General features: G+C 44.9%; 1 protein-coding gene across 1 annotated transcript in view; it reads right to left on the bottom strand.

Moving 5' to 3' along the window:
• LOC147624418 (uncharacterized) overlaps positions 1-27,855 on the bottom strand; it is a 100,203-nt gene that overhangs the window by 53,925 nt on the left and 18,423 nt on the right. The window contains exons 4-5 of the mRNA XM_086819411.1: positions 8,322-8,437; positions 7,958-8,241 (exon numbers count right to left, since the gene is read on the bottom strand). Coding sequence (XP_086675537.1) covers positions 7,958-8,241; positions 8,322-8,437 — 400 coding nt within the window. The remainder of the gene's footprint in view (positions 1-7,957; positions 8,242-8,321; positions 8,438-27,855) is intronic.

Raw genomic sequence — 27,855 nt, 5'->3', positions numbered from 1 at the left:
AGTTTGGTAGCTCAGCAGGACATAAATATGTCTTTTCAAGGGTTTGCTAAAAATTATATCTTCTTAATGGGAACGGTATTTTAACATTTCTCTTCTAATACATGTCTTCATGAATGTGGTAAATCTTAGAAAATTATTAAAATGATAAAAATAACCTTAAATATAATTAATAAATCACCATAAGTAGAGCTATATCCAGCACTATAATCTAAACAGATTACGAATTTACAAAGTAGGCTCTTACATGCAAGAAAAAAATGATCTCAACTCATTATAAATTTCTGATGGTTTACCTTACATAGTATTTAAGAGATAAGAGATAGATTTTCTATGACCAAAAAAATAATTTTATTAATAATTATTTAATTAAATTTACTTCTTAGAATTTATTTTTAGTTCTTAAGTCTTTGATACCCAAAATACGACAATAGTATGAGCTTATATGGTTATTTACTTTAATTATACTAATAGATCAATGTCTCTACTAAAGTAATCGGTCAAGAATACATATCTAAATATTTCAACTTAGTTAGAAGACAAGGTGATAGTCGTAACTTTCAAAACTGCATTGATAACAAGACAACGTATATGAACCCTTACTTATATTTGGATCATATAGTAAGAAACTTATGAAAATAGTGTTTATTATTATATAAAATGACTAGATATTCCACTTAAAACCTTATGATATGTTTAAAAATGCATGAGATAGTCTCTTATTCTATAGTAATAAATATAGTTCAAAATTTGTAAACTTTCCTAAAACAAAGTGCCTAAAAGGATAGGTGTATATGTAATTGACTCTCACAAAATGCACCAGCAAAGCATAACATTGTATAGAACATGTGTGCAAGATTTAGTCCTAGTCTATGATTGTTTGATTAGTTATAAAATTCCTCAAAGTTTATTTTTTTGAGACAGCTAAATACCTTAGAATTTTCATTAAGACCTAAATTTTAGAGTTCTAATTGATTTTTCAGCCTAAAATAGATTGTATTACACCATATTTATGTTTGTGAAGCAATGCATATCCAAAAACTTTGAGAAGCAATGAGAAATCGGCTAATTAAAGTGTTTGATCCAAATATAGTCAAAACAACTCCACATTACGGCTGTAATTTGGCTTATGAATTCTTATGAAATTGAGAAGCCTAGAGGTAACCAAAATATGTCCACATACACTTTTCTGTCCTGTTACCAAACTAGTGTTAAAGGCCTCTAATCAATGGAGATCTAAGTGTGTACCATTATCATCATCTTGCCTTCATTATGTTAATCTTTTGAATCATTAGTGTTAATCACCTCACACCATAGTTGTTCACGTACGGTTGTACGGTACGATACGGTATGATATCGTATGGAAATTTACTATACCGTATGAAATTTTGGAGTACGATACGGTAAAGTACGATTTTTTTTTAACACTTCTAAATATATGGATTATCAATTTAAGAGGATAGAGAGCTCAGAGGTTGTTACAGAGCTTGAGAGGCTAGAGCTATGAGAGCTTGAGCTTAAGAGCTTGAAACTTGTGATGGAGAGGAGAGCTTTTAAAAGGGAGGCCAGAGAGTTCGAGGCACCCACTGAAGGCCAAGGGCCAAGGTCCAAGGCCCAATTGTTGGAAGACAGTCTACATAGACACAGAGAGAGGGAGGTACTTGAGGAGAAGCCTTTGCTTCTTGTTACCATAACTAAGGAAGGTGCCTCACCTCAACCCTCCAAATAAGGAGCAGTGATCACAAGGATAAGAGAGAACATATCCTTTGCATCCGCACCAAAAGTCAACATCCATAAATCCTTGGCTACTGAGCTTAAAAAGACACAAAAAGTAAGTAAGCCCCATAACAGTCAAAAACAGCCCCATAACAGTCAAAAACAGTCAAAAACAGCCAAAAAAAAGGTCAAAACAATAACAGTCAAAAACAAAAGAGGGCCAAAATTTTTAATAAATAAATAAATAACAATTCGTACGGAACCGTACAGTATCGTACCGTACGTACCATACGATAGTGTCATATGAAGTACGAGAGCAACTATGCCTCAAATTAGTGTAGCTCACAATGTTTAGTGTGCTTGACATGCATAAACATCATGTCTAAGCACCACTTCTATCCACCCTAAGCTATCCAAACATTATAATCAATACATCTCTGGGGGCTGGTCAGCTGGTCTAGGCCTGATCGGTTGGTTATCCTATTGGTCAGCCAGCACACAATTCATTAAAGTGGAATTGGTTAGCTCGTGCCACACTTGGGTGCCTGCCGTGTGCCCCTCTCTAGCTGCCCAAAAGGTGCCTATTCTCCCTTTGAACTTGCCCTGCGACCATGTCCACATAGCACTTACATAGATGATGCATGTGACAGGTTGGTCAATTTTTTAGCCCATTGTGAACATGTTAGGTGACTTTTATGATACTTTAGTAGGGCTTGCAAAAGGCTGGTTTGTGTTAGTTGGACATGAGTGTGTGTGTGTGGGTGTGTGTGTGGGTGACAGAGGTGCGAAGAAGCTCTCAGCGGCGCCTGCTCGACCTGCCCGCCCGGCTCGCCTGCTCCCTCGACCTACTCGCCCCCTTCTGTGTGTGCTAGTGTGGTGAGGCGCGTGGTTCCTGAACTTTATCGGGCCTGCTTCCTGGATTGTGTCGCCCCTCCAGCCCTTATCGTCTATCAGCCCCTTTTCCTCTCTTCCACGTCCTGTGCGCGCCTGTACGAGTGTGTGTGTGTGCGCGGCTGTGTGTGTGTGTGTAGTGTGTGTGTTTATGCGCTTCTTCTTGTCAGTTCTTCGCACGCCATCCTCTCTCCCCGTGCAGCTTCGCTTTCCTTTTCAGGATTCAGTTCGCATCTGCAGATTTTCTACAGTTCAAAATCAGTTTCAGAATTCCAGTGTACAAAGCTTTTTTTGATTCGCATCAGCAGAAGTCAGTTTCAGCATTCCAGCAAATAGAGCTTCTTTTTGATTCGCATCAGCAGAAATTTTTTAGGCTACTGTATACAGCATACAGCTTTCATAAAAAAATAAAAAAAAATAAAGTTGTTTGGCAGTGTTGTACAGACTTTACTCTTGCAATTATGTCTGAGACTGTTGTGACCTATGCTCGCCGGGATAATGCTGCAGACAGTAACAAGAGGCAACATACTGCAATTGAATCTGTCACCATGATTAAGCAAGATTCGTCGGATGCACAGTTTGTATATGAGGCTTTATGTGAGGACTTTGTAGACAGTCGTGTCAAATGGAAGGACCCGCCTCCTTCTTTCAGTTATAAGATTAAATTGCCGACGATTGTCTCCTCTACGTAGATACTCAGAGAAAGGGATTATCCTCTTCTTTCCGAGCAAAATGCCTTCTGCGCAAGAAGTAGCTCAATGGATTCAGTCCATTCTAGGTGGACCCTTTGTAGATGGAGTTCACTTTGCAGCAAGGGGTTTTTATGATGTTTTACTGTCTGATGGTCAATATAAGCAGCAGATGCTTGAAACTTCTCCCCTTATGTTTGGTATACAGTTGGTACATGTGTTACCTTGGTCCCCGACCAAGGACTATCAGTCCTTGATTAGGCATCGTTGTCCTGTTTGGGTCGAGGTCGTGGATTTTCCGGAATATTTGAGGGAACATTTGCCATGCATAGCAGCCACTCTGGGCAAAGTGGTTTGTGCACCTCGTCCTACAGGAAACAAAAACAGATTTTGCATCTTGTGGGATACGGACCATGAGCAACCACCTGCAATTGCTGTTGAAGTAGAAAATGTGCGTGGCATGGGTGCACGTTATGCATATGGCTTCTGAATGTCCTTCTCTGCTGCATCCTCCGTCGTTATCTGCTGTACCTCCCATTTCAGCGAATGTGCAGCCTACTCAAGTTAAGGAGATACCAACAAATCAAGCCACTCGAAATACTCAAAAGGAGAAAGAGAAAGGAAAAGCTAAAGTTATTCCACAAGTTGTTTCTTCTTTGGCCGTGCCTAATCAATCCAAGGATAAAGGAAAAGATAAAATATCTTCGGCTGAATGGAAAACTCCGAAAAAAGCTACTATGGTTCGTCGTGCTCCTATTCCTTCACGTAATTGGACTACATCTGTCACTATTGCACAGTCTTCTACTTCTTCGACTATGCTTTCTAGAATATGGTCGGATGTAGTTCGAGGTGCTTCCTCCAGTATGGATGCCGATGTAAATGCTTTGGATATGTGTGTTGATACAAATATGCATGAGTCTCTCTTGATTCAGGGCGAGGGCTCTCTCCCTGATTCAGTTGTTGTTATGCAGCATTGATTTTTGCTGGCTGTTCACTGTATATACCTTTGTACAGATTTGATGTTTGATGCTCCAATAAAATGTCTTTCGTACAATATTAGAGGACTTTGTGATCCTGGTAAATTTAGGCTGTTTTGGCACTATGTACATAAAATGCAACCTCATCTGGTGTGTGTGCAAGAACACAATCAGCATACCTTAGTGGGTCAATCAGGTCACTTTGCTGGTTATGATATATTTTATGCGGGCACTCAGCATTACTCGGGAGTTTTTATGCTCGTTAAGCATGATCTGCAACCAATGTTGGCCTACAATGATTCTGCTGGCAGATGGATGGTCATTCAATGTTCATTGTATGGACAAATTTATGAATTTGCAGCAGTTTATGCACCACAAAGCTCAGCTGACAGGGCAAATATATGGTCGCAAATGTTGGCTTATCCCTGGCTCCATAATGCATTCCTTTGTGGAGATTTTAATAATGCTCCATCTCCTGAATTTAATTCCACTGGAAGAACTCATATGCTTGGAGCTGAACGCAGAACATGGAATGATTTGCTCTCTTCCTGCAATATTTTGGATCTATGGCAGCATGTATTCCCTCGTCTGCAAGGGTTTACCTTTAATCACAATGCTTTTCCACATATCTGGACACGTCTGGATCGCTGGTACTTGTTACATGCAGACCAATACGATGATTTTGTTTGCAAGCTATGGATTGATCGCTCCATGTTACTCTCTGATCATTCTCCTTTATGGTTAGGCCTTTATTTTGATATGCCACGGGATGTTTCTATTCTTCAGAAACATAGGCTGTTGCTTTTAAACAACAGTTATCTTGTGCATGCTGATTTCAAGGAAATGGTTTTGCAAGCCATTGAGCCTTTGCCCCTTCAAATGCACGAGGATATTGACATTGCTTGGTTTCAATTTGTTCAGCGCATGCAGGCTGTGATCTGTGATTATGGTCGTTATTACATGGCCGACTTGCGGAATCGGATCTTGCAGGCTAAAGAAACATGTCAATCTATGGCTGATCTTGCTCAGTTTCGGGTTTTAAATACCAATGAACAAGAATCTTTAATGCAAGCTAAGCACTTCCTCATGCTAAATGATCAGAGAAAATTGCAAAAATGGTTGACACGTTCGCGACATCGAGCTATCATAGATAAGGGTTGCTCTTCCAAAGATTTTTTCAAAAATCTACATGCTTCAAGACAAAAGGAATGCATCAGAAGGGTGAAAAAATCTGATGGTCAATGGACTCATTCTTTGTTGGAGCTCTCGTATATTGCTAGTCAGCATTTTGCAGCTCTTTTTGCTAAACCACCAACTACCTCACCTGACATACTTAATGCTCGTTATGCTTTATTGCATCATGTTCGGCCCATTATTTCTCCACAGGATGCTTTGGAATTAGAATCTCCATTCACTGATATTGAACTTAAAGATGCTTTACGTTCAATGGGTCGATGGAAATCTCCTGGATGGGATGGATTGACAGTGGAATTTTTCCATGCGTTTTGGCCTCAGCTGGAACAACCATTGCTGTATATGATCAATGAAGCTTGGGCAAATGATGCACTACCATCTTCTTGGAAAGAAGGATTGGTTAAGCTTTTCCCTAAACGGGATCTTTGTGAAGCTTTTTCTGATTGGAGGCCCATTACTCTTATGCCTGTCATCTATAAGCTTCTGACTAAGATGTTGGCAAATCGTATTAAAGGATTTTTACATGATGGTTTGCATCCTGCGCAATATGGTTTTGTGCCTCGCAGGCAAATCAATGATAATTTGGCTAATGCTTATATTGCCATTGAATACGCCAAATACACAAAGCAGGATGTACTCATTTTGCAGGTTGATATTGAGAAAGCTTTTGATTCTGTGCATTGGGACTATATAGCTATGACTATGAGTTATCTTGGTTTCGGTGCAAAGTGGCAAAATATTGTGTATTGGCTCTATAATGACAGTGATGCTTCTTTGATTTTGAGCTCTTCTCTATCAGATTCTTGGAAATTGGGACGTTCAGTTCGCCAGGGTTGTCCGCTTAGTTCCTTGTTGTTTGCTATTGCCACACATCCTTTTCTTTGCTACTTGGATTTTTTGCAAGCTACTGATGAATTGCATGGCTTACAGCTTCCTGCTGGGCATACTTTCCTCGCTTAGGCTTATGCTGATGATTCTTTTTTTATGCCCAAGAATACGCAACAAGATCTTCAGAGATTAATGGAGGCTTTGGAACTTTTTGGTCTGGCTGCTGGTTTGAAAGTAAACTTCCGTAAGTCTACCTTGCTTGCACTTAATGTACAGCAATGGCATCATGTATTGTGGCCCGGTGGAATACCTCCTGGTGGACATATCGTTCGTCATTTGGATTACCCTTTGGGTTGGCAGCTGTCATCTTCACAAATGATTCAATGGGTTATGCTAAAATTGAATCGCAAAATTGATTATTGGCAGCTTTCCACTTGGCCTCTTCATGTACGTCTCAGAATAGTGCAGGCTATTGTAATGGCTTACATACAATTCTTTCTTCCATTGATTATGTGGAGGAAAGCTGATATAGATCAGTTTATGTCTCTGGCAATGGCAATTGTGTGGAAAACGCAACATCGTAAAAAGGGTCTTCGTCTTTTGTCAATGCCAAAGATGTGTTCTCCAAAGATACATGGTGGCTTGAACATATTGAATATTCATTTTCATGTGCTTGCTCGTAAATCCACTTTGCTGTTGGAATTTGTACAACAGCGCCAACCATGGGCTATTATGTTGGGTCATATGTGTATGTCTATGTCTTCACCTGCTTTTGGAAAGTGGACTGTTACGTATTGGGATGCAATTTTCAGCCATGTCGATGGAAAGATTGTCGGCTGCCCTCTTTCATCTAAGTTAATTTTTGCCTGGAAACAGGTTACGCAATATCTTTTTTGGACCTTGTAAAAATAAATCAATATAAACTGGCTTTCTGACTAGAGAGTTTCAGGTGCACACAGAAAGAGGCTTACATAGAATTTGGGCATCACGCTTTTTAGCAGTGCAGACTTCTGAACCTACAAGCAAAGGATTTGGATGACAGCTCTCAAATCAGACAAAAATCTTCTGTTCATAATGTAGGCTCCTTTGGAAAAAACTCTGCAGGTGTACATACTTCTATGCAAGCATCCTTGCACTCCCACAAGGAGGATGCTTGCTAAGGTCTCTCTGCGGCTTAGTATCAATACACCACCCAAGCAAATAATTGTTTCTACAATTACCTAGATAGGAGGGAACCTGACTTTCGGTATAAAGGTGGCCTCCTAAATTATATAGCTTATAGCTTACACAAGTAAAGCGTACATATCAAAATCTTATTGCTAAATGTGAGGCAAGTTACTTAACATGTCTGAAGGGCATGCACATATCCATGCTGAATACTTACAAGCTCTCTCTTGTAGTTAGTATGGGTTGAAAGTGCATCATGGTGCAATAAGGCAACATACCAGCCACATGTAATACAAGTAGAGGGAATGCCCTACTGTTAAAGATCTTTGTCCACACTTAAGCTACAAATATACCATACACAAAAGAAGGCAGGAAAAAACAAGTCTAACAACCGAGATGATAAGTATCAAAATTTCAAATCCATAGATGCATTTAAAAATATTTCCATTAATCATACAGCATAAAAGTAAGTCATTGGGAACTGGCCAGTTATAGTACCTTAATGGTTTATGCCTTGAAAGAGCATCACAAAGAGTTTCAAGGATGGGAAGGCGTGCAGAGGGATTTGCCTTCCTTATTGACTCTTGAAAGTCCCGACTTGACAAGTACGCGTTGACATCCTCAGGCCTTTGCTTGAAAAGGGACTCAAAGGTCTCTACAGCCCACCGAAGAGTATGCTCTGTCGAATAGGGAAAATTTCTAAGAGTGCAGATGGGACTCTCCTTGAACTCAGGAGGATCACGTGAGGATGCATACATCTCTGACTGGAAAGGAAGGAAAACCTATGGCAAAGACACAAGCAAATGTGAAGTGGACCTCATATGATAAAATGCAGGAAATAGTATAGAAGAGCATTCTTCACCTGAACACTTCCCTTTGTACCATGCTTTCCACCATCAATCAGAGGCCTGCGGAATGTGACACAGCGCATATCGATGTAAAGTCGTGAGGATGCAGTATCAACTGCAGAAAACACACCTGCAACAGAAATGGAAACACAACCTCAAAAAAAAAAAAAAGTTCATCCTTAACTACAATGTTTTATTTCCAAGCTTTGGGAACATCCATGCAATATCAAACACCTGATTTTAAAAAATGAAATGCAACCTCAAAAAAACATCATCTTTAAATCAATTACATCTTTTCTTTATTCATCTCACTATATGCTATCCAAAAGACATGCACAGGATTGAATGTACACAAGGGATGTGCACCATATAAAAGTCTAAATGTACTATGTAATATGTATATATGTGCCATGGAAGTACCTCTGAAATGTACATACATACATGTATGCGAGTAATGTGCAGTGTGTAAGTATCTACATGTACTTGCATACTCATATGAAGCATGTAGAAATGTGCCCTTGGAATGACGTGCAAAAGATGGCATGAATATGCGTATGCATGTATGTAGGCATAACACAAGTAATGTGCACCGTATAGGTAACTACATGTACTCCCATCACCCAAATGGAACATATAGATATGTGCCCATAGAATGACATGTGAAAGACAAGATATGATTAAGACATGACCAACAAAAAAATATTAACACAAAAAAGTTCTTCTTTCAGTGGTGCCAAATAACCTAATTTAAAGAACTCTTCAATCAAAATTATTTCCTAGAAGAAAGGGAATCGATTGCCCTCATCAAAGGGTCTACGAGACCATGGTTCACTGTTAGTGCAACTAAACAAGCACAATGGCATGCAAATGGAAGCCCTAAGTGCAAATAGCAGGTTGAGCCTAAGCATATTACTGATACAAATACCCAATGTGCCACTAGCAATCCTAAAATGTATGACGACTGAGGATATGTAAAGGGTAACCTAGAAGAGTAAGGGTTTAGTAGACCTTTATGAGCCCTCAGGAAGGGATGTGGTCAATTGAGAGACTATGAAAGTAAGGGTTGCACACACTAGGCAGTTGCAGGTGCATGCAAACGTCAGGTTACAGCCACCTGGAGGCACATGGTCATATGGAAATGGACAAGCCAGGCAATCTACAAGACATTGTTAAGATTTATATTCTTTGTCACAATGACACGATGCATACAAACGCAAAGACTGAAGTGATTTGCAAGACAGATCATAAGAGTGGGTTACAATGACAATGCCTGACGGGCACAACCAGGCGGTGTGGGACATGCACAACACAATTGACTCACCCCTGGTGGTACACTAAAGGCTCGTCTTTGGACAAGTAGAAAAGTGCTGTAGCCACACGGTCACAGTCACCCCTTCGGCATATGCAAGAAAGAGAATGCAAACACTGTCATTCCAAGACCATGTGGCATGCACACACAGGTGCTCTCCTACTTGAACCTGGCACTCAGTCCGACGGCTAGCTAGCGTGTTGATTCTCCACAAACAGGCACCGATGGTCACCCCCAGGCACAGTGCTAAGTGGCAACGGAGTTGTTAAATTAGATGGAGTGCTTCAGCAGTAGTAGGTTCTTCAAGAGCGGCACCAATAGACACATATAGGCACCAAAGACCACCAAGATCAGCTCCAAACTAGAATTTGCAGCATTACAGGCAAAAGACCAACTCCTTGGACACCTCTAGTGCTATCCGCACGATCATACACTGGGCATCTGAGGACATGGCAACCAAATTAGGGTTTCAGCAGAACAGCAAGAAAACCAGGAATTGATAGCATGAATATAATGCTTAGGAGATGAGATCACATATATATGTGTTCAATTTTGCAAACAGGTGAATATTCAACCTGTACAGAGAAAAAAAGAATTTGACCCCCTGTGCAGGGTGACAGGTCAACCAATGAAATAGGCTAATAAGATAGTAGAAGATGATGATCATCACGATGGGGAACACAGATATGGTCTTGTAATTGTAAATGGATGCCTATAGCTCTTGGTATGAGAAAAAACGATGGGCAGAGTACCAAGAAAAGTCGCCTTGCTCTACAAGGAGAGAGAGAGAGAGAGAGAAAAACAGTGTGATCTTTCTAGGCCGAAAGCTGTCCCAAAGCCTCTTCCAGAAATCTGAAAGGAAGCCTTGTGATAGGCCCTGTGACAACCAATGTGCTGCTGTTGCTGCGAAACCTGCAAACAAACGAACAAACAAACAAGCAAGGGGGTGCAAGCCTGACTCACCTCCCAACCATGACCGTCATGGGCGAGCCCACAGTCTTGGCTGTCCCCACCAAGCCACGAGCTGAGCTAACTAGGATGACGTACCGACCAATCTCCTCCTCACGACGTCCCATACCGCCACGAAGCTGCCCTCGCGGGCCTCGAGACTGCTGCTGGCCTCGGCTGCGTAAAGCAAGTGCACGTCTGCACTAGATCCAGGCTCCAAGACCATAGAGCTCTCACAAACTCGCGAGACTCTCTATATCCCAATAACTAACCTTGGCCACCCTTTTATAGGCTCTTGGCTGGTCATCGGGCATCCACACTTGGCTGCCCGCCCGTCCATACTTGGGTGCCCGCCCGTTAGTATTTCCCTAACTCAGCCTGCCTAGTTCCAAGCTTCCCCAAGCCTCGAAACTCGTCTTGCATGCATATAGCACACGGTAGATACACACTGTGCACATGACATACTCCCCTTCCTCTAAGAGCTCACTCCTGAGCTCACTAAAAAGCCAGGGTAATCTCTCTGAAGAGTAGTCAATGTCTCCCATGTAGCGTCCTCCTCAACACAATCCTTACACTTGATCTTGTATTCCGTGATAAGCGTATTACGCAATCTTTGTTCACGAAATCCAAGAATCTTTTCAGGTTCGTGCGGAACAAATGTCATGTCCTCGACATCTATAATTTCTTGAGAAGTAACTAACTGATCTGCTCCACCCAGTACTTCCTTAAGTCTACTGACATGAAATACAGGATGAACTTTCACATGAGAAGGCAAATCCAATTCATATGCAACTGAACCAATCCGTCGTGTAACACGAAATGGTCCACAGTATCTAGGGGATAATTTCGGAGATCTACTTGTCCGTAAAGTCTCGGAATCTTTCGGAACTCGCAAATACACTATCGTTCCTTCAGAGAACTCTCTAGGTGAACGATGTCTATTAGAATAAAACCTGTCTCGGTCTTGAGCACTTCTAATAGATTCCTTCGCAACTTGTAACATTTCCTGCATATCTTGTAAAAAATTACGTACTGCATCATGCTGAAGTCCTAAGAATCCTACTATAACAGGTGATCTTGGTTGAAAACCATACATAAGCATGAAAGGACTAAACCCTGTACTCGTATGCTTAGTACTGTTATATGCAAATTCTAACATAGGAAGATAATCCTCCCATGAACTCTGTCTTTTGGATACATATGCCCGAAGCATATCCTCCAAAATCTGATTAATTTTTCAAACTGGCCATCAAATTGAGGATGATCAAAGGAACTCAAATTCAAAGTTGTTTCCAACTTCTCAAAAACAAGTTTCCAAAAATCACTCGTAAACAGAGTCCCTATCACTGACTATGTCTTGCGGTAACTCGTACAGTCTAAACAATTGCTCGATAAACTGCCGTGCTAATTGCGTAGCTGTAATAGTCTTCCGGGTCGGTAAAAATCTAGCCATTTTTGTCAAGCGATCTACCACAACCCAAATAGAATCGTGGCCTTGATGTGTTCTTGGCAATCCGGTAATAAAATCCATGGAAATACTTTCCCATTTATTACTTGGGATTTGCAAAGGATGCAACAACCCAGCCTGTCTAAAGCGTTCAGCTTTATTTGCCTGACAAATTTGACACTTGAGAACATAATCTTCTACATACCCTTTCATCTTCGGCCAATAAAAAGTGTGTTTCACTAACGATAACGTCCTGTGTACCCCAGGGTGTCCAGCAGAAGGGACGTCGTGACACTCCTTAAGAATCTTGGACCTAATGTCCGGATCTGTGGTACACAAATTTGCCATTACAGAATAGCAAACCATTCTGAATCATCCACTGGCCTCCTGCAGCCTGAATAGTAGACTGCTCAGTCACCGAGTCTTGGTCAATCAATGAGCTCCCGTCCTGGATCTTCTGCCAAAATGGACCAAAATAACTATCAGTCCTGCAAAGCCCTCTCAATGACTGAAATAAGTCAGTAGAAATCTCGGTGAACGACAAAGTATTCACCTCTCTAATCCGACTAAGCGCATCTGCAATACTATTCATGGACCCTTTCCGATAACGGATCTCAAAATCAAAATCTTGCATTAACTCTGCCCAACGAGCTTTCCTTCCTCTCAAATCATCCGCATCACACACATACTTGATTGACTGATGATCAGTCAATACCACAAACTTGGAGCCATATAAAAAATGTCTCCAAACCTTGAGAGCATGAATCACAGCATAAAGCTCCTTCTCAAGGGTTGGCCAACGAGATTGAGTGTCGTCTAGCTTTTTACTTTCAAAAGCAACCGGTCTACCATCTTGAAATAAAGCAGCCCCGATAGCATAGTCACTGGCATCAATTTCAAGAACATAAGGCCGACTAGGATCAGACAATGCTAAGATAGGTGCTTCCTTGACTTTATCTTTCAAAAGTCTGAAGGCCATATCCAAATCGTTATTCCAAGTGATAGGCTGATTTGACTTACGTCCATGACCTTTCAATAAGTCGGTCATCGGTAGTGTGAGCTGAGAGTACTCCCGTACAGATTTCCGAAGAAAAACAACAAAACCGAGAAAAGTACGAAGTTGTTTCACTGTTCGTGGTATAGGCCAGTCTAGAACCTTCGGAACTCGGTCATAGTCAATGCTCAATCCATCTCTAGTGATCTTGTGTCCCAAGTAAATGATGTCAGTCATAAAGAACTCACATTTACTTAATTTAGCATATAGTCGATTCTGTCTCAAAATAGATAAGACAATCGTGAGGTGTCGGACATGATCCTCAAGAGTACGACTATATATCAAAATATCATCCAGGAACACCACCACAAATTTTCCCAAATGTTCACGAAAAAGATCGTTCATCATTTGCTGGAAAGTGACTGGAGCATTGGTTAACCCAAAAGGTAATACGAGAAACTCGTAATGGCCATACCTAGTCCGAAAGGCGGTTCTTTCGACATGCCTTTCATGAATACGTATCTGGTGATAGCCAGTACGTAAATCTATCTTCGTGAAATATTTCACTCCTGCTAACCGGTCAATCAGGTTATCTGATCTAGGGAGAGGATAACGGTTCTTAATGGTCAGCTTGTTCAATCTCTTGTAATCTATACACATCCTCCAAGTATTGTCCTTCTTTCTCCTAAGCAACACAGATGCACCCCAAGGTGATTTACTTAGACGGATCTGGCCCATCCTCAAATAATCTTTGAGCTGTTTAGCCAACTCATCTTTCTCAGCTTGGCTCATCCTATAAGGTGGAATATTGACAGGATGAGCACCAGGGATCAAGTCAATACGATGATCTACTGCCCGTTCAGGTGGTAAACCCGATGGCAGTTCCTTAGGAAATACGTCTTGAAACGAATCAAGTATCTTCTGTAATTCTTTGCTTTCAAACACACTTAATTCATTTACATCCATGAAGGGATGAGAAAAGAAGAAAGTGGAATCAATACACAATGGAAAGCAGTATACAAAGAAGAATCCATTATATTTCCAAAATCAATTGTATTTACAAGAGGTCCCTGAGAGGGATCAATACAATCACCTAAAATACTATACTTGGTGTCCCTATGCTGAAAAGAAAAAATATGACTAGACCAATCTATCTGGACGTCAAGAGTTTTAAACCACTCAATCCCTAATAACAAGTCTACATTTTCCAGATGCATAACATAGCATTCCAGAGTATCTTTGTAGTCCTAAATCGGGATTGGAAGCATCTCCACCTTGCGATCCCAAACTTGCCTTCCCACAGGTAGACGTACCTCATAGGTATGGTCGCTGAGTGTCATATCAAGACTCAATTTCTGCACAAGTTTGTAGTTAACAAAGTTATGCGAACTGCCAAGGTCTAAAAGAATGTGAATTTTATGGCCATTCACTTCTCCATAAACTCGGAGAAGATCATGCAAGCCAAATACCTTAGAATTGAACAGACAATCAGAACAAGTACTAGGGCGAGAAAGTACAGTAATTGACTTACCTGTCAAAGACAACTGGTTAGCTGCCTTTGGCTTGGGTCCTGCGTTTGACTTGGTACCCTTTTGCTTCGGGCACTCATTACGCATGTGTCCTTTTTCTTCGCAGATAAAACAACGTCCTTCCTTCTTAAGCTATAAAGCCCTAGGGAGTCGTTTCTTCTTGGCTGGTGTCGAACTTGAATTCTTCGAAGGTTGGTCCAAAGACTTTCCCTCTGTCGTGTTAGCCATAGGTGCGGATAACTTTCGTTTATGCTTGTTCCCCTGCTCGGTAACGGGTTTCGACTTGGAAGAGACCATCGTATCATCATAGATACGAGCTGAATGAATGGCCTCGTCCAAAGTTTTACATTTGTTATTTTTAACCTGTGCTCGGTACGAGTCTGGTAAACCAGCTACGAAAAACCCCAAAAGCGTAGTGGGATCCATCTTTGTAGCTTTCATATGCAAGTCACGAAACTTCTGGAGGTAGACCTCATAAGTGAGGTGCTGCGAGGTCATGGTCAAAGCTGAAAACCGAGCAACAACATCGTAACTAAAAGCCCCCAAAAGCTAACTTTGACTTTTGTCTTTGCTTTTGTGTCTTTTTTTTTCTTGAATATATATATATATATATATATATTCTAACTCTTCTTTTTTTTTTAACACCTTTGAAACTTTGAGGGGGGGGGGGGGTTAACCTTAAAAAAATAAAAATAAAAACGAAAGAGCCCAAAACGAGTGCTTTCCTTGTTTTTTTTTTTTCTCTCATCCCCCCTGGATTAGCCACCGGCGCTGCTGTTGACATCCCCGTCGGCTGCCTGCGCGAGTCATCCTGTCGGCGCCACCCTGCCTGTCTCGTCGGCTGCTGCCAACAGCTGCGCTTCACGCCAGCCTGCGCCTGCCATCGCCCGAGTATGCCTGGCCACAAGGCGCCTGTCTTGCGTAGCCTGGGCGCCTACCTGGCCTGGCTTGGACGCCTGCGCTAGGCTACGTAGGCCTGGCTGCCTGGCAACGCAGGCCTGGCCGCCTGGCCATACAAGCCTTGGGCGCCTGCCCGCCTATAGCTGCCGGAAGCCCGACTCCAACACCTGCCAGCGTGCAACCCGCCAGCATGCCCACCTTCTCACAAACGCATGCGCTCTCTCTCAATCGCCAAAAGCAACGAAAAGCAAACATGCTTTTTTTTTTCTCTGTTTCTCTCCCTGCAGTTCATGCGACTCCACAAACAAGACTTCTCTTCCTTGCAAAGCAACGACCCTACTAAACTACCATCTCCCATCAACATGGGTCTCTTTGATGAAGAAAAAACACATACTATTCTGAAAACTGCAGTATGCACAGAAAAAACAGCAAGCTTTTTAACACATACCTTTCTTCGACCTCTTCTTCTCTACCTACCGACTTGCTCGTTCACGAGGTATGCTCTGATACCACTGTCAAATCCCCACGGATCTCCTCGTGATCGATCTTGGTTCGAAACTCGAAACCTACAAACAAACGAACAAACAAACAAACAAGCAAGGGGGCGCAGGCCTGACTCACCTCCCAACCATGACAGCCGTGGGCGAGCCCACAGTCTTGGCTGTCCCCACCGAGCCACAAGCTGAGCTAACTAGGATGACGTACCGACCAATCTCCTCCTCGCGACGTCCCATACCGCCACGAAGCTGCCCTCGCGGGCCTCGAGACTGCTGCCGGCCTCGGCTGCGTAAAGCAGGTGCATGTCTACACTAGATCCAAGCTCCAAGACCATAGAGCTCTCACAAACTCGCGAGACTCTCTATATCCCAATAACTAACCTTGGCCACCCTTTTATAGGCTCTTGGCCGGTCATCGGGCGTCCACACTTGGCCACCCGCCCGTCCATACTTGGGTGCCCGCCCGTTAGTATTTCCCTAACTCAGCTCGTCAATCAGCCTGCCTGGTTCCAAGCTTCCCCAAGCCTCGAAACTAGTCTTGCATGCGTATAGCACACGGTAGATACACACTATGCACATGACAGCCACCTTGGCCGGTGCTGGATCTATGCGCCAAGCTCTGATCTCTCTAGTCTGCCTTGGGATCCAATAGAAAAAGTCAGCAAACTACTGTCCTCATCTGCTCCGTGGACTGCCACGAGGATATCGTGTTTGGTAAACACTTCCGGGGGAGGGGGGGTGGGGGGGGGGGGTGTCTAGAATAGGCATCAACCACTCCTAATAGTTGAGTCAATGTCGATGCTGAGCCTATCTCGACCCCGGATCCTTGTCAAGACTCGCTCCCGCTCCTCCAGGGGTAACTGCCTGTGTGCAATCCAATCTCCAAGAGACCTGGCTGGTTCCCTACTCAAGGCTCCCCAAGATACATGCGGCTATGCCCATTCATTGTTGATGCTCTATGCTAGCATCTTATCTTTCCACCATCGATGAGGCCAAGCCCCCCTCTGCTACGTGGCTAAATGACCACTCGCCATGGCACCTTGGCTCTGGCTAGCCTCCCATCACTTCTGGCCCATAAGAAGTTCTGGATCAATCGTCGTACCTGGCCAATGCATGCCCGAGAACAGGCCCAACACAAAGTTATGTACCATATGGTGGCTAGAAGCACATGGTTCGCCACCACCACTCTACTTGCTAGGGAGAGCCTCGCCGAGCTCCAATATACCCTGGAAAGCCTCAATTGGTTGCCAAGTCAAGGTGGGTGTTGAGCCTACCCAAAACCACACGACTTGTGTCAGTTGATTTGCGCTCCTGATGCATGGCAGAAAATCTCATACGCCTCCGCGAATCTCTAGAGATTCCCAACATCTCCTGAAAGGAAGGCTACCTGTGTCATCTGCGAACTCTGAATCAAGCAACTTCTCCTGCATACGGAGGGGAAGACACAATCCCTGGAGCCCAGTCTCCTGGGCAGAGAGAAAACTCCTCATGGCCTTGGCAACGAAAAAGAAGAGGTAAGGTGCCAATAGACATCCTTGCCGAACCGAGCGGGAAAGGGGAAATCTATCACCTCGGGCTTCTTGAATGAGGACCTCACTATGCGAGGCTAAGTAGAGTCCTAAAACCCCATGAATCCACTCCACGGGGCATCCCATCCGGCTCGTCGTACCCTCCAAAAAGCTCCAATCCACCCTATCATATGCTTTCTCGAAATCTAGAAGAAGCACAATGAGGTCCTGTTGCCGCATCCTAGCCGAAGCTGTCACCTCCCAGAAGATAAATATGTTGTCCAGGATGCTCCTGTCCTGAACAAAGCCAGTCTAAGTGTCATGGATCAAGTCTGGGAGAAAAGGCTGAAGACTCCTGCTGATGGCCTTGGCCGATATCTTATAGGTTGTGTCTCAAGAAGAGCAATGGGTCTCCACTGCTGGATCTCCAATCTGTCCCCACCCTCCTTAGGAATCAAGTGAATCAAGCTCTCTCAGAGCCTCTCTAGCATGGCACCTGTAATCATAATCTCATTGAAGGTAGCAGCTCAAAGGCCACCTTCCATGAGGTCCCAATGGCGAAGAAAGAAGGAGACTAGAAGCCCATCCGCCCTCGGGCATTTTCCCCTAGGAAGTGCAGTCAACTCCTCAGCAGTAAATGGTGTCAATAAAAATGACCGAAGAGAAGGGGGAACCACCTCCCTTGTATGCCACCAGACCCTCTCGCATGCGTCCACCACCTCTGAAGATGCTGGAGCACCATTGAGGAGGGATCGAAAAAAGTCTGTGGCAATGGCTCTCACCTGGGGGGGGGGGGGGGGGGTCTGAAACAATAGCTCCATCCTTGCCACACAACTTGCGAAGACCATCTCTCCTCCTGTGGGGTCCAGCTATCTCAAAGAAATCCCATGTGCCTCTGTCGCCTGCCTGTGTCCAGAAAGAGGCCCTAGCATGATACCTGTACTCCACCCTCCTCTCCTATATGGATCTAATCTCTGTGTGAGCGGCAGCGAGTTGACTCTCGATCCACTGGCTATCCGGGGACCTCTCCTGAAGCCGCTGTAAAGAGGCTAGACTACTCCTCATACTCCTCTCCTGCTCTCGGAAACCCTCTAATCTGCTATGGGCTGCCTCTTTCAAGAAACTGCTGATCTCCCCTAAGCCATCATCCAATGTGCACGCAGCAGAGCCTGAAAGAAAATCCAATATCGCCTATATCTGCTCTATCCTTCTGCATATCTCTGGGCCAGAATGAGGGCGGAATCCTCGAGCTCACATGCCTGTCATGCCTCTAGGGGTCCTCTAAGGACAAAATAACTGGGGCATGATTAGAAGAGGAAGTACTTGCCAAAATACCAATCATACCCCCTCGGCTACAAGCCCACTCATCAACATAAAACTTGTCAAGTCTAGAGAGGTTGGGACTGATGCTCCTCCTATCCGATCTCAAGAAGCGAAGACTCCCAGGGCTACACCCAAACTCTAGAAAATGCCAAGGGTCTTGTCCCCTAATTGCAAGAATCATCTCCTCCCACGCTGAGTACTCTGCTCCTGAAACTGTGGCCGTGCCACCTCCAAGCCTATCCTCTGCTACCTCAATCACATTAAAGTCACCACCCAAGCACCAAAAGTCAGCCTAAGCGATGGCCTGTCATACTGAGCTCCAGAAGAGGGCTCTACCTGCAGCAGCGTTCGAAGCATAAATGTAGGAAGCCAACGCTATCCTCCCCAATAGTAATGGTAATCCACTGTGCCCACCCCAGGACAATGACTCCTTAGCTAGTCACTGCTGGCAACAGGTTCTCACTGACAGAAATACACACCCCTCCCTATGTCCTTGAGGAGCCGAAGGATGGGGACCAGAAAGTATGACTCTTGCCTGCCTGGAAGAATCTTCCTGCATCTACGGGTGCGCCCCTCTAAGAGATGATGCTCTTGGAAGAAAAGAATGTCTATGGGTCCCCCCACTATGGCCCTCTAAAGCTCGCCTCATAGGATGCCTCGTCTTTGAAAGCGTTGAGGCCCCCCCTAAACCGTGAATATTCCATGAAACAATCCACATATCAATCTCGGTGTGATGCGGCACTAGCAGAACTTCCCTCCACTCAAAGAGTCTTGAACAAGGGTTTAGACGGAGAATAATCACAATCCGTGTGGGGGCGAGGGCGCGCCAGGTGGACAGTAATCTTGTCCTCCATGTGACACCACTCTATACGAGCACACGCATATGCATGCTCCGGACTCCATCGATCACAGTAAAGGTATCTGTAAGAGGGGGGAAGAGGTACCGCAACAAAGGTAAGCATGAAAACAAAGAGCAGCACCTCCAGACTGGAGACTACCATCTCTCTGTCCTAGCCTCAATGTGCTGAGCCTCCAAGCTCCATCCTAGCTAGAGGCCAAAAATGGGTGAGGATGTCAGTGATGCGAAGATCGTGGAGATGGTGGGAGAGCTCAAGTGCCTGAACCTAAATGGCAGCTGCCACTAACTCAAGATCCCACTCTGTCCCAAGGGCTGCACCGAAGGGCAAAGAGAAGATTATCGTGTCATTATCTAGCGTAGAGGGCTTGGAGTGGTGAAAAACCACAGATACCCGAACAGGGGCTAGTGTCTCCTCAAAAATGCCAGTCCCTTCCATTGGCAGACACCATTGGCAGACACCGGAAGAGACTGTTATGTAGTCCACAAACTATCCCAGGATCCTGGGGGGCCCCGGGCCCACCTCGGGACTCTGGCAGGAGAGCCCTCACCGGGGACGCAACGATGGTCATCTCTACTGGATCGGAGAATCGGTGAATCAAGCGACAGACTTATCCGGCCAGCTGCCTCCGCACCAAGTCAAGGGCTATAGGGGGGTGACGAGAGTGCTCTAGAGAGGCAAATGGGGGAGGCAGGGGGGCTCGAATGATAAAGGAGGGGCGGAGTGTGCTGCGGCGGGTAAAGTCGGTGACAAGACTAGGGGAGGAGGGGGGGGGAGGAGGTGGGGGAGGCGGCGGCGAGAGGGCGGAGGGGCGGAGAGGCTAAGGAGGGGTGTTGCTAAGGGGGATCCATCGGAGAGGAAAGCTAGGGGGAGGGGCCCGCCGGGGGCTAGAGAGGCTAGCCGGCCTCTCAGAACACTAAGGGGGGGGGGGGGGGGAGATCTTGAAGAGGGATCGGCCGCCATACTAGCAAGGTCGGAGGGGGCCGCTCCGGGACTGGAGAGAGCGCGTAACACCCAGGAAAGTGCTAGGACTGTCGCGCATAGCGGCAGAGCTCTGGTGCTCGTCTAGTAGCCCGGGCGCAGTCCAACCATCCGCCACTCACACCGTCCGTTGGGTCACCCAGAGTCGGGGCCTGGTGCTCTGATGTCCCTCTCTCTATTTTTTGCACATCTACTTCAGTTTTGTGCGTTATATTCGTCGTGAGAGATTGCTGAATTCTAAGCATTGAAGTTACCGATTTGACCACGAAGCTTCCGCATGTTACATTGGTATCAGAGTCTTCTTCAAGTGTGAAGATTTAGACAAAAAAACCCAAAAAAAAAAGAAAGAAAGAAAGAAAAATTCTCGCTTGTGTGCTTGGTTTCTAGACCACACACAATGGATGGTCAAATTGCGCTCTAGAAAGGAAGTGCATTTTCCTACTATGACAAGCTACGACGAAGAGAGAGAACGACAACCTTGGGATCAAAGTGCATCAGCAATCCATCTAGGGCATCAGGCATGAGTGTACCGGAGATGTTCCAACTGATGATGCGAGCAATCGCAGAACAGGGTACCAAATTGGAAGAGCATAAGGCGCAAATCTTGTCCCTGGAAGAGCGCACCCATTTTCTAGCTCCTCTTTTTCCATCTCTTCCTCCCTCTCCTTCTGTTTCCCAGATTCCATATCCTCTACAAAATGACTCTCTTTAAGGGTCACAACTGCAACCGAGTTCTATGCTCGAGTTACAGATGCGTGCATTGGAGATTTGACAAATGGAAGACCGTGCGGCAGTAGCCCGTGCTACTGCACAAGACGACGCCAAGCGACGCATGGAACATGAAAGATACCTTGCGGCTTTGGACACAAGAATGACACCAGCGGCTTCCTCAAGTCATTTTCTCAAGAAAATGAACTACAGTAAGTATAATGGTAAACTCGATCCCACAACTCTTTATTCCTGGTTGCATCATTGTGTATATATACACACACACACACATATGTGTGTGTGTGTGTATATATATATATATACATATATGTATATATATATATGTATACATATATATATATATATATATATGTATATACATATATGTATATATATATATATACATATATGTATATACATATATGTATATGTATATACATACATATATGTATATACATATATGTATATGTATATACATTTATGTATATGTATATACATTTATGTATATGTATATACATATATGTATATACATATATGTATATACATATATGCCAGCCTCCACGGCTTCAGTGTGAGCCCAGCTCCCACACAAACCCCAACGGCTGTCCCTGGTTCTTTCGATCCCAATGCCTCAGTTGGTGCAATCGTTAGTCGGGAGCTCGAAGATAAGTAGTAGGACACCTATAACTAGAAGTATGAGCGCAATGAATTGCTCAAGACCTTTGGCTACATAGGTGGCCAAAGAGTCGTCGTCTTGTTTGACAGCACCAGCGTGGAGGATGTGGTCAAGGAACAGGCCGCTCGGCGAGCCCGTTTAGTCTTGACTTCAGTGAACAAGAAAGTTGAGGGATTTAACATAGGCATGACGACGAGCATCAAGTTTGAAGCTCAAAGTGCTAAGTTAGTCATTCAGGGCGTAGAGTTTGTGCGTGATTTTATGGTTGCCCCTCTCGTAGGAGCGACAGACATAATTTTCGGCATTCAGTGGTTTCACAAGTTCTAGCCATATATCAAGTGGGACAAGCACACTTTCGTGATTAATCGGAATGTGTCTGAAGCCCCAGTGACCATTAAGTGTGAGCTAGGAATCCCAAACATTCCTCTCATAAGCCATTTATAGGCTAAAAGAGAAATAAGGAAAGGCACAGAGTGTGTGATGATTTACATCCAAACTACCCAGACGATGGCCAGGGCTTCACAGAAGTACCAGGTTCTCCATGACAAGTTCCAGAAGATTTTTCTTCAAGAAAATCTCCTTCCCCACCTCCCCCCGTCCAAACTGGAGGACCACAGAATAGACCTCCTCCCAGGCTCGTGGGATAAGTACCAGGTTCTCCATGACAAGTTCCATAAGATTTTTCTTCAGGACAATCTCTCTCCCCAGCTCCCCCCCTCCAAAACCGAGGACCATAGAATAGACCTCTTCCCAGGCTCGGATCCCCCGAGCAAGTTTCCATACCCCCTTTCCAAGACAATGGAAACGGAGTTGGATTGGCAACTCCAAGAATTGTTGCAATCTGGCTTCATACGTCCCAGTGTATCACCATTTGCAGCTCCGATCCTATTTGTCAAGAAGAAGGATGGGTCTTCTCGATTGTGTGTCAATTATCATACACTCAATAAGCTGACTATCAAGAGTAAGTTCCCGATATCTCGAATAGATTACATTCCTGAGAGGTTGAATGGAGCCAAGGTGTTCTCGAAACTAGACTTGAAGAGTGGCACCACCAGGTGAGGATTGTTGAGAGGGACATTCCCAAGACAGCCTTCCGTACGGAACAAGCCCACTATGAATTTGTAGTCATGCCTTTTGGCTTGACGAATGTCCCAACCACATTCAACCGCATGATGATGCGTGTGTTCAGGGACTTAATAGGAAAGTGTGTGCTCATTTTTTTGGACAACATACTAGTATTTTCAGCTACCATTGAGCAACATGACGTTGATGTGGAGAAAGTCCTAAATTTGCTGGAAAGCAATGAGCTCTACGTCAATGAGAAGTCGTCGGAATTCTATTTGTTCGTGGTTCACTACCTTGGATACATTATCAATGCCGAGGGCATCCAACTTGATCCCGCCAAGGTGGCCGAGATTGTTAATTGGGAAGTACCACAGACTGCATTTGACATCACATCCTTTGTGGGTATATGGCAGGCATACTCCACCATATAGACAAGTTTTCTAGCCTCTCGACGGATCTCACCGATCTGCTAAAAGGTGTCAAGACTAGAAGACAGCGGATTCAAACGACTCCACGAGCGTTAGAGGCATTCAAGAACCTTAAGGTGGCTTTGTTAGAAGCGCCTTGTCTAGAGCTTGCCTCGTGGGACGAGCCGTTCCACGTGATCACCGATGCGAGTAACATCGCAATTGGCGGTGTTTTACAACAGAATGGCCATCTAGTAGCTTACATGTCTCATAAGTTACCGCCGGCACAAAACAATTACTCGATCTACGATCGGGAACTCCTAACAGTCATTCAAGCCTTGAAACACTAGAAACATTTTCTTTATGTCTCGTAAGTTATTGCCTGCACAAAAGAATTACTCGGTCTACGATCGGGAACTCCTAACAATCATTCAGGCCTTCAAACATCAGAAACATTTTCTTTATGGCCGTGAATTTGAGGTTCGCACTGACCATTAGGCATTACGCTGGATTCAGACAATGCAAAGTGCACAGTGGAGTGACCGACAGCACCGCTGGAGCCAGATCTTCCAGCAATTTGGTGGTATGATCGAGTACCTTCTAGGAAAGGCCATACCAATGGCCGATAATTTAAGCAAGAAGGGACGAGTGACTTTGATTCAAACCACTAGACTCGACCTCACTGGTACGGGACTAGATGGCATGAAGCACACGTACGCGGATTCCGAGGAATTTGGTACACAGTGGGAACAGACATTGGATGCCACAGGACCATGCCACTTTTGGATGCGCGATGGTTAGCTTTTCTACAAAGGCCAACTTTGTGTCATGAAGTCGTTCAGGGCACCTCTTCTCCATGACGCCCATGACGCCATCACTGTTGGTCACCAGGGCATGAATTCGACTCTAGAGAAGTTAGAACCGCAATATTATTGGCCAAGAATGAGGCAAGATGTGTTTGCACATGTGCAACAATGACATTTGTCGCAAAGTGAAAGCTCCTCATGGGAAGAAGATAGGGTTCTTACAGCCTTTACAGATTTCCGAAAGGACCTTTCCAAGATATATCCATGGATTTTGTCATGAAACTGTCTCCCAATCCGGGTAAGCGTAATACTCATTGCTTGACTATTGTTGATAGATTTAGCAAATTTGTTATGCTTATCCCTTGCAAGGCCAATGTGACCGCCGAGGATGTTGCCCATTTGTTCATTTGGCATTGATACCCGATTGGCGGATCCCTAGGACCATAGTGTCAGACCGAGATGCCAAGTTTACCAATCATTTTTGGAGGGCAGTGTTTGATAACTTTGGTACTAAATTGAATTTTTCCAGTGCATTTCACCCACAGACTTATGGCCAGACAAAATCTACAACCAGTTGGCCTTTGATGTGCTGAAGTGTTATGTCCACGATCAGCAACGTGAGAATCGTATTTGCCTTTAGTTCAAGTTGTTTTGAATGATTCCTTTTCTTCAGCTATTGGCAGGACTCAGTGTTTGGAAGACCATTCTAGTCACTAGTGACCAGAACCTCGTCTTCAGTACCTGAAGCGAGCAGAATGACAAAGTCTTACCAAGAGATTTTGGAGTCAGTGAAAGACAAGTTGGCTAAAGCACAAGAGGCCTACACTCGACAGGCCAACAAAGACCAAAGGGATATGAAGTTCTCGGAAGGAGATTGGGTTTATCTTCGGATCATGAAGCAACGATTGAAACAGGTGGGTAAGCAATGCCCAAAGCTATCATCAGGAGCTTCGGAACTTTTCCCATCCAGAGAAAGATTAACGAGGTTTCAATGAAGTTGAAGCTACCTCTGAGCTAGACTATGCATGATGTGTTCCATGTCAATTGGCTAAAACCATATGCAGGTCCAATCCCTTCAGAAGTGAAAGATGAAGAGGAACCAGATATAGTTGATGAAGCTGAAGTGATGGTTCCATAATAGATCCGTTTGCACCGCTTCAAGCATGGCTCAGACCAAAGACAAAGACAGTTCCTCACAAAGTTTCAGGACCGAGGGACCCACGAAGCGATATGGTTTGACAAAGAGTTCTTCGACGACTATCCATATTTATTGACGGACTATTTGGAGGCTATGCAACTTCCGTCAAGTTAAGCAGAAGGGGATGTCACATGCATCCCGCACTTGGATGCCACGTGGACATATCTAAACAAGAAGGTGTAGGACCTAGAGTGGAAACTGGTCCCATGTGAGCCCAGTCCGGGACGAGTTAGCCACGGTTCCACTCTATGCGTCCAAGGTCAGGTGTGCATTGTCCTACACATGAAGCAATGCCACTCCGTGCTGTGAGTCTCCCTCTAGAATGATGTCAGCTAATATGAGTATCTGGTCTGCGAGACCAGGTGCCGGACATTTGTGTAGGCATGTAGGTTGCATGTACAAAAGGGGCCAGCCCATAGGGGCTACCCCAAATCAGATGTGTAGAGCTGTAGAGTGGGCAACGGGCAGCTTAGAGCCACCCCAAGGGGCTAGGAAGGCCCCACGCTGTGCCCACCAGCCCTTGCTTGGGCTGGGCAGGCTGTCGGCCAGCTCTGTGGGCCCTGGCCAGGCAGCCAACAGGGCTATATGCCTTACCCAACATGTCGGCCAGGTGTGGGGGGCAGTCCCACACTCGTGCTGTGCAGCCCAGCAGCCTGGGCAATGTCCCAGCCATGTGCAGATTTGGCCAGCCACTTATGTGGTGTGAAACCATTCAATTGCATAGTTTGGCTATTTTCCCTCCTCGTGAGCATATTTGCTGCTGGCCGGCTCCAGTAATCTGGCTGACCAGGGCTAGAGAAAAGGTATAAAAGCCCAGCCAAGAAAAACGATTCAATCATCTCATTGTTCACAAAGTGCTGAAGGTACTCAAGGGACCCAGACAGCCAAGGAGGAGTTAACACAGTGAATTCTGAAGGTCAAGGGCAGAGGTTTACCTCAGCCAAGAAGGTCAAGATTCAGTCTTTATTTTCTGATTTGCATCATTCTAATAAAGCAAACACACCATTCCTGGAGAGGGCCCTACAGAGGGTATTTGGGACCCAATATTGTGTCCTCTTCTCCCTCCTGCACATCTACTTAGTTTTGTGCGTTATATTCGTCTCGCGAAAGATTGCTGAATTCTGAGCATTGAAGTTACCGATTCGACCACGAAGCTTCTGCATGTTACAATACCAAGGTGGAGGCCTCCAAAGAAGCGACTATCGTAACGAGGATCTGGAGATCTTCTGAAAAGGAGAGGGAAGGGACGCCGGCCTCGGTCGGGGATGGCGGAGCAGCTTCCATGGAGTCCTCCTGAGGGTTCAAGACCGAAAGATGCCGAAACTTGCCACATATTTTTTTAAAAAAACCCAGGGCAATAAGCACCTGACCAAGATGACAGAAGAGAGGATGAGGAGAAGGGGGGGGGTGCGCAGGCGGAAGCACTGAAGGAAGGAGGGGACGGCACGCAGCCAGGTGAGCTGCCCGAGGAGGCTAGGGGCTGAGGCTGGGAAGGAACCAGGCGCAGGGGCGGGGGCATGCGCAGGAGGGCAGCTAAACGGGAGAGGGAGGCAGAGGCGAATGAGAAGAGGGGGGGGGACGCTGGCAGGAAGCGAATGGAGGGGGTTGGTGGCCAGGAGGAGAGGTGAAAAAGGGGGGCTGGTGGGAAAAGGGAAGGGGGGGGGGGGGGGGGGGGGAAGGGGAAGAACAGAACAGGTTACTCACGCTAATGGAGCAGAACGGGTTACTCACGCTACAAGTACAACAAGCAAAAGAAGCAGAAGAAAAGAAAGAGCAACCTAAAGAGCAATTTACAGAGCAAGGTTCCCAAACTTTTCAGCACATGCTTCTTGTCATTGAGCAACAAAGAAGACGGAAACTTGATGAGGCACTATAGATAGAGGAAGCCAAACGCATGGAGGCTGAAGACGGACACCACGCAGAACACGCAATGTTGGAGTATCAACACAAGCTCAATCGAAAAGCCATGCAACTCCAGCATCAGCAATTGCTAGAAACCCTACAAGCCAGTCTTATCAAGAAAAAGTCCGTATGGCTACTCCACACCACCTCACTAGGGAAGCCGTTACCTGGTGGCAGCATTGGTCAGGTCTCCATATAGATCTAACCACAGACAAAAAACCGTTGTTTTTTGTCATCAAGTAGGCCATGGTAAGAAGGATTGCACTAAGTGGCACGCTGAGAAAGCCACCAAAGCATCATCCTCTACAATGGCTGCCCACTGAAGCTACACCCACCCCTCCACCTTCAAACACAAATGCTGTACAGCTATTACCCTCTTTGAATCTAGTACCCCCCAGTGGTATTTGATGATACGCAAGAGGGCAAGGTTGAAGGGCAGACAAAAGCTCTCATCCGTGCTTACGGCACAGCAAAAGGACAACACTTCATTGTC

Source organism: Cibotium barometz, chromosome 25, assembly GCF_041138505.1.
Source record: "Cibotium barometz isolate CiBa-2024 chromosome 25, ASM4113850v1, whole genome shotgun sequence".
Taxonomy (NCBI): domain Eukaryota; kingdom Viridiplantae; phylum Streptophyta; class Polypodiopsida; order Cyatheales; family Cibotiaceae; genus Cibotium; species Cibotium barometz.
The sequence above is the reverse complement of the archived record's forward strand: the minus strand, read 5'-3'. Positions and strand labels throughout refer to the sequence as shown.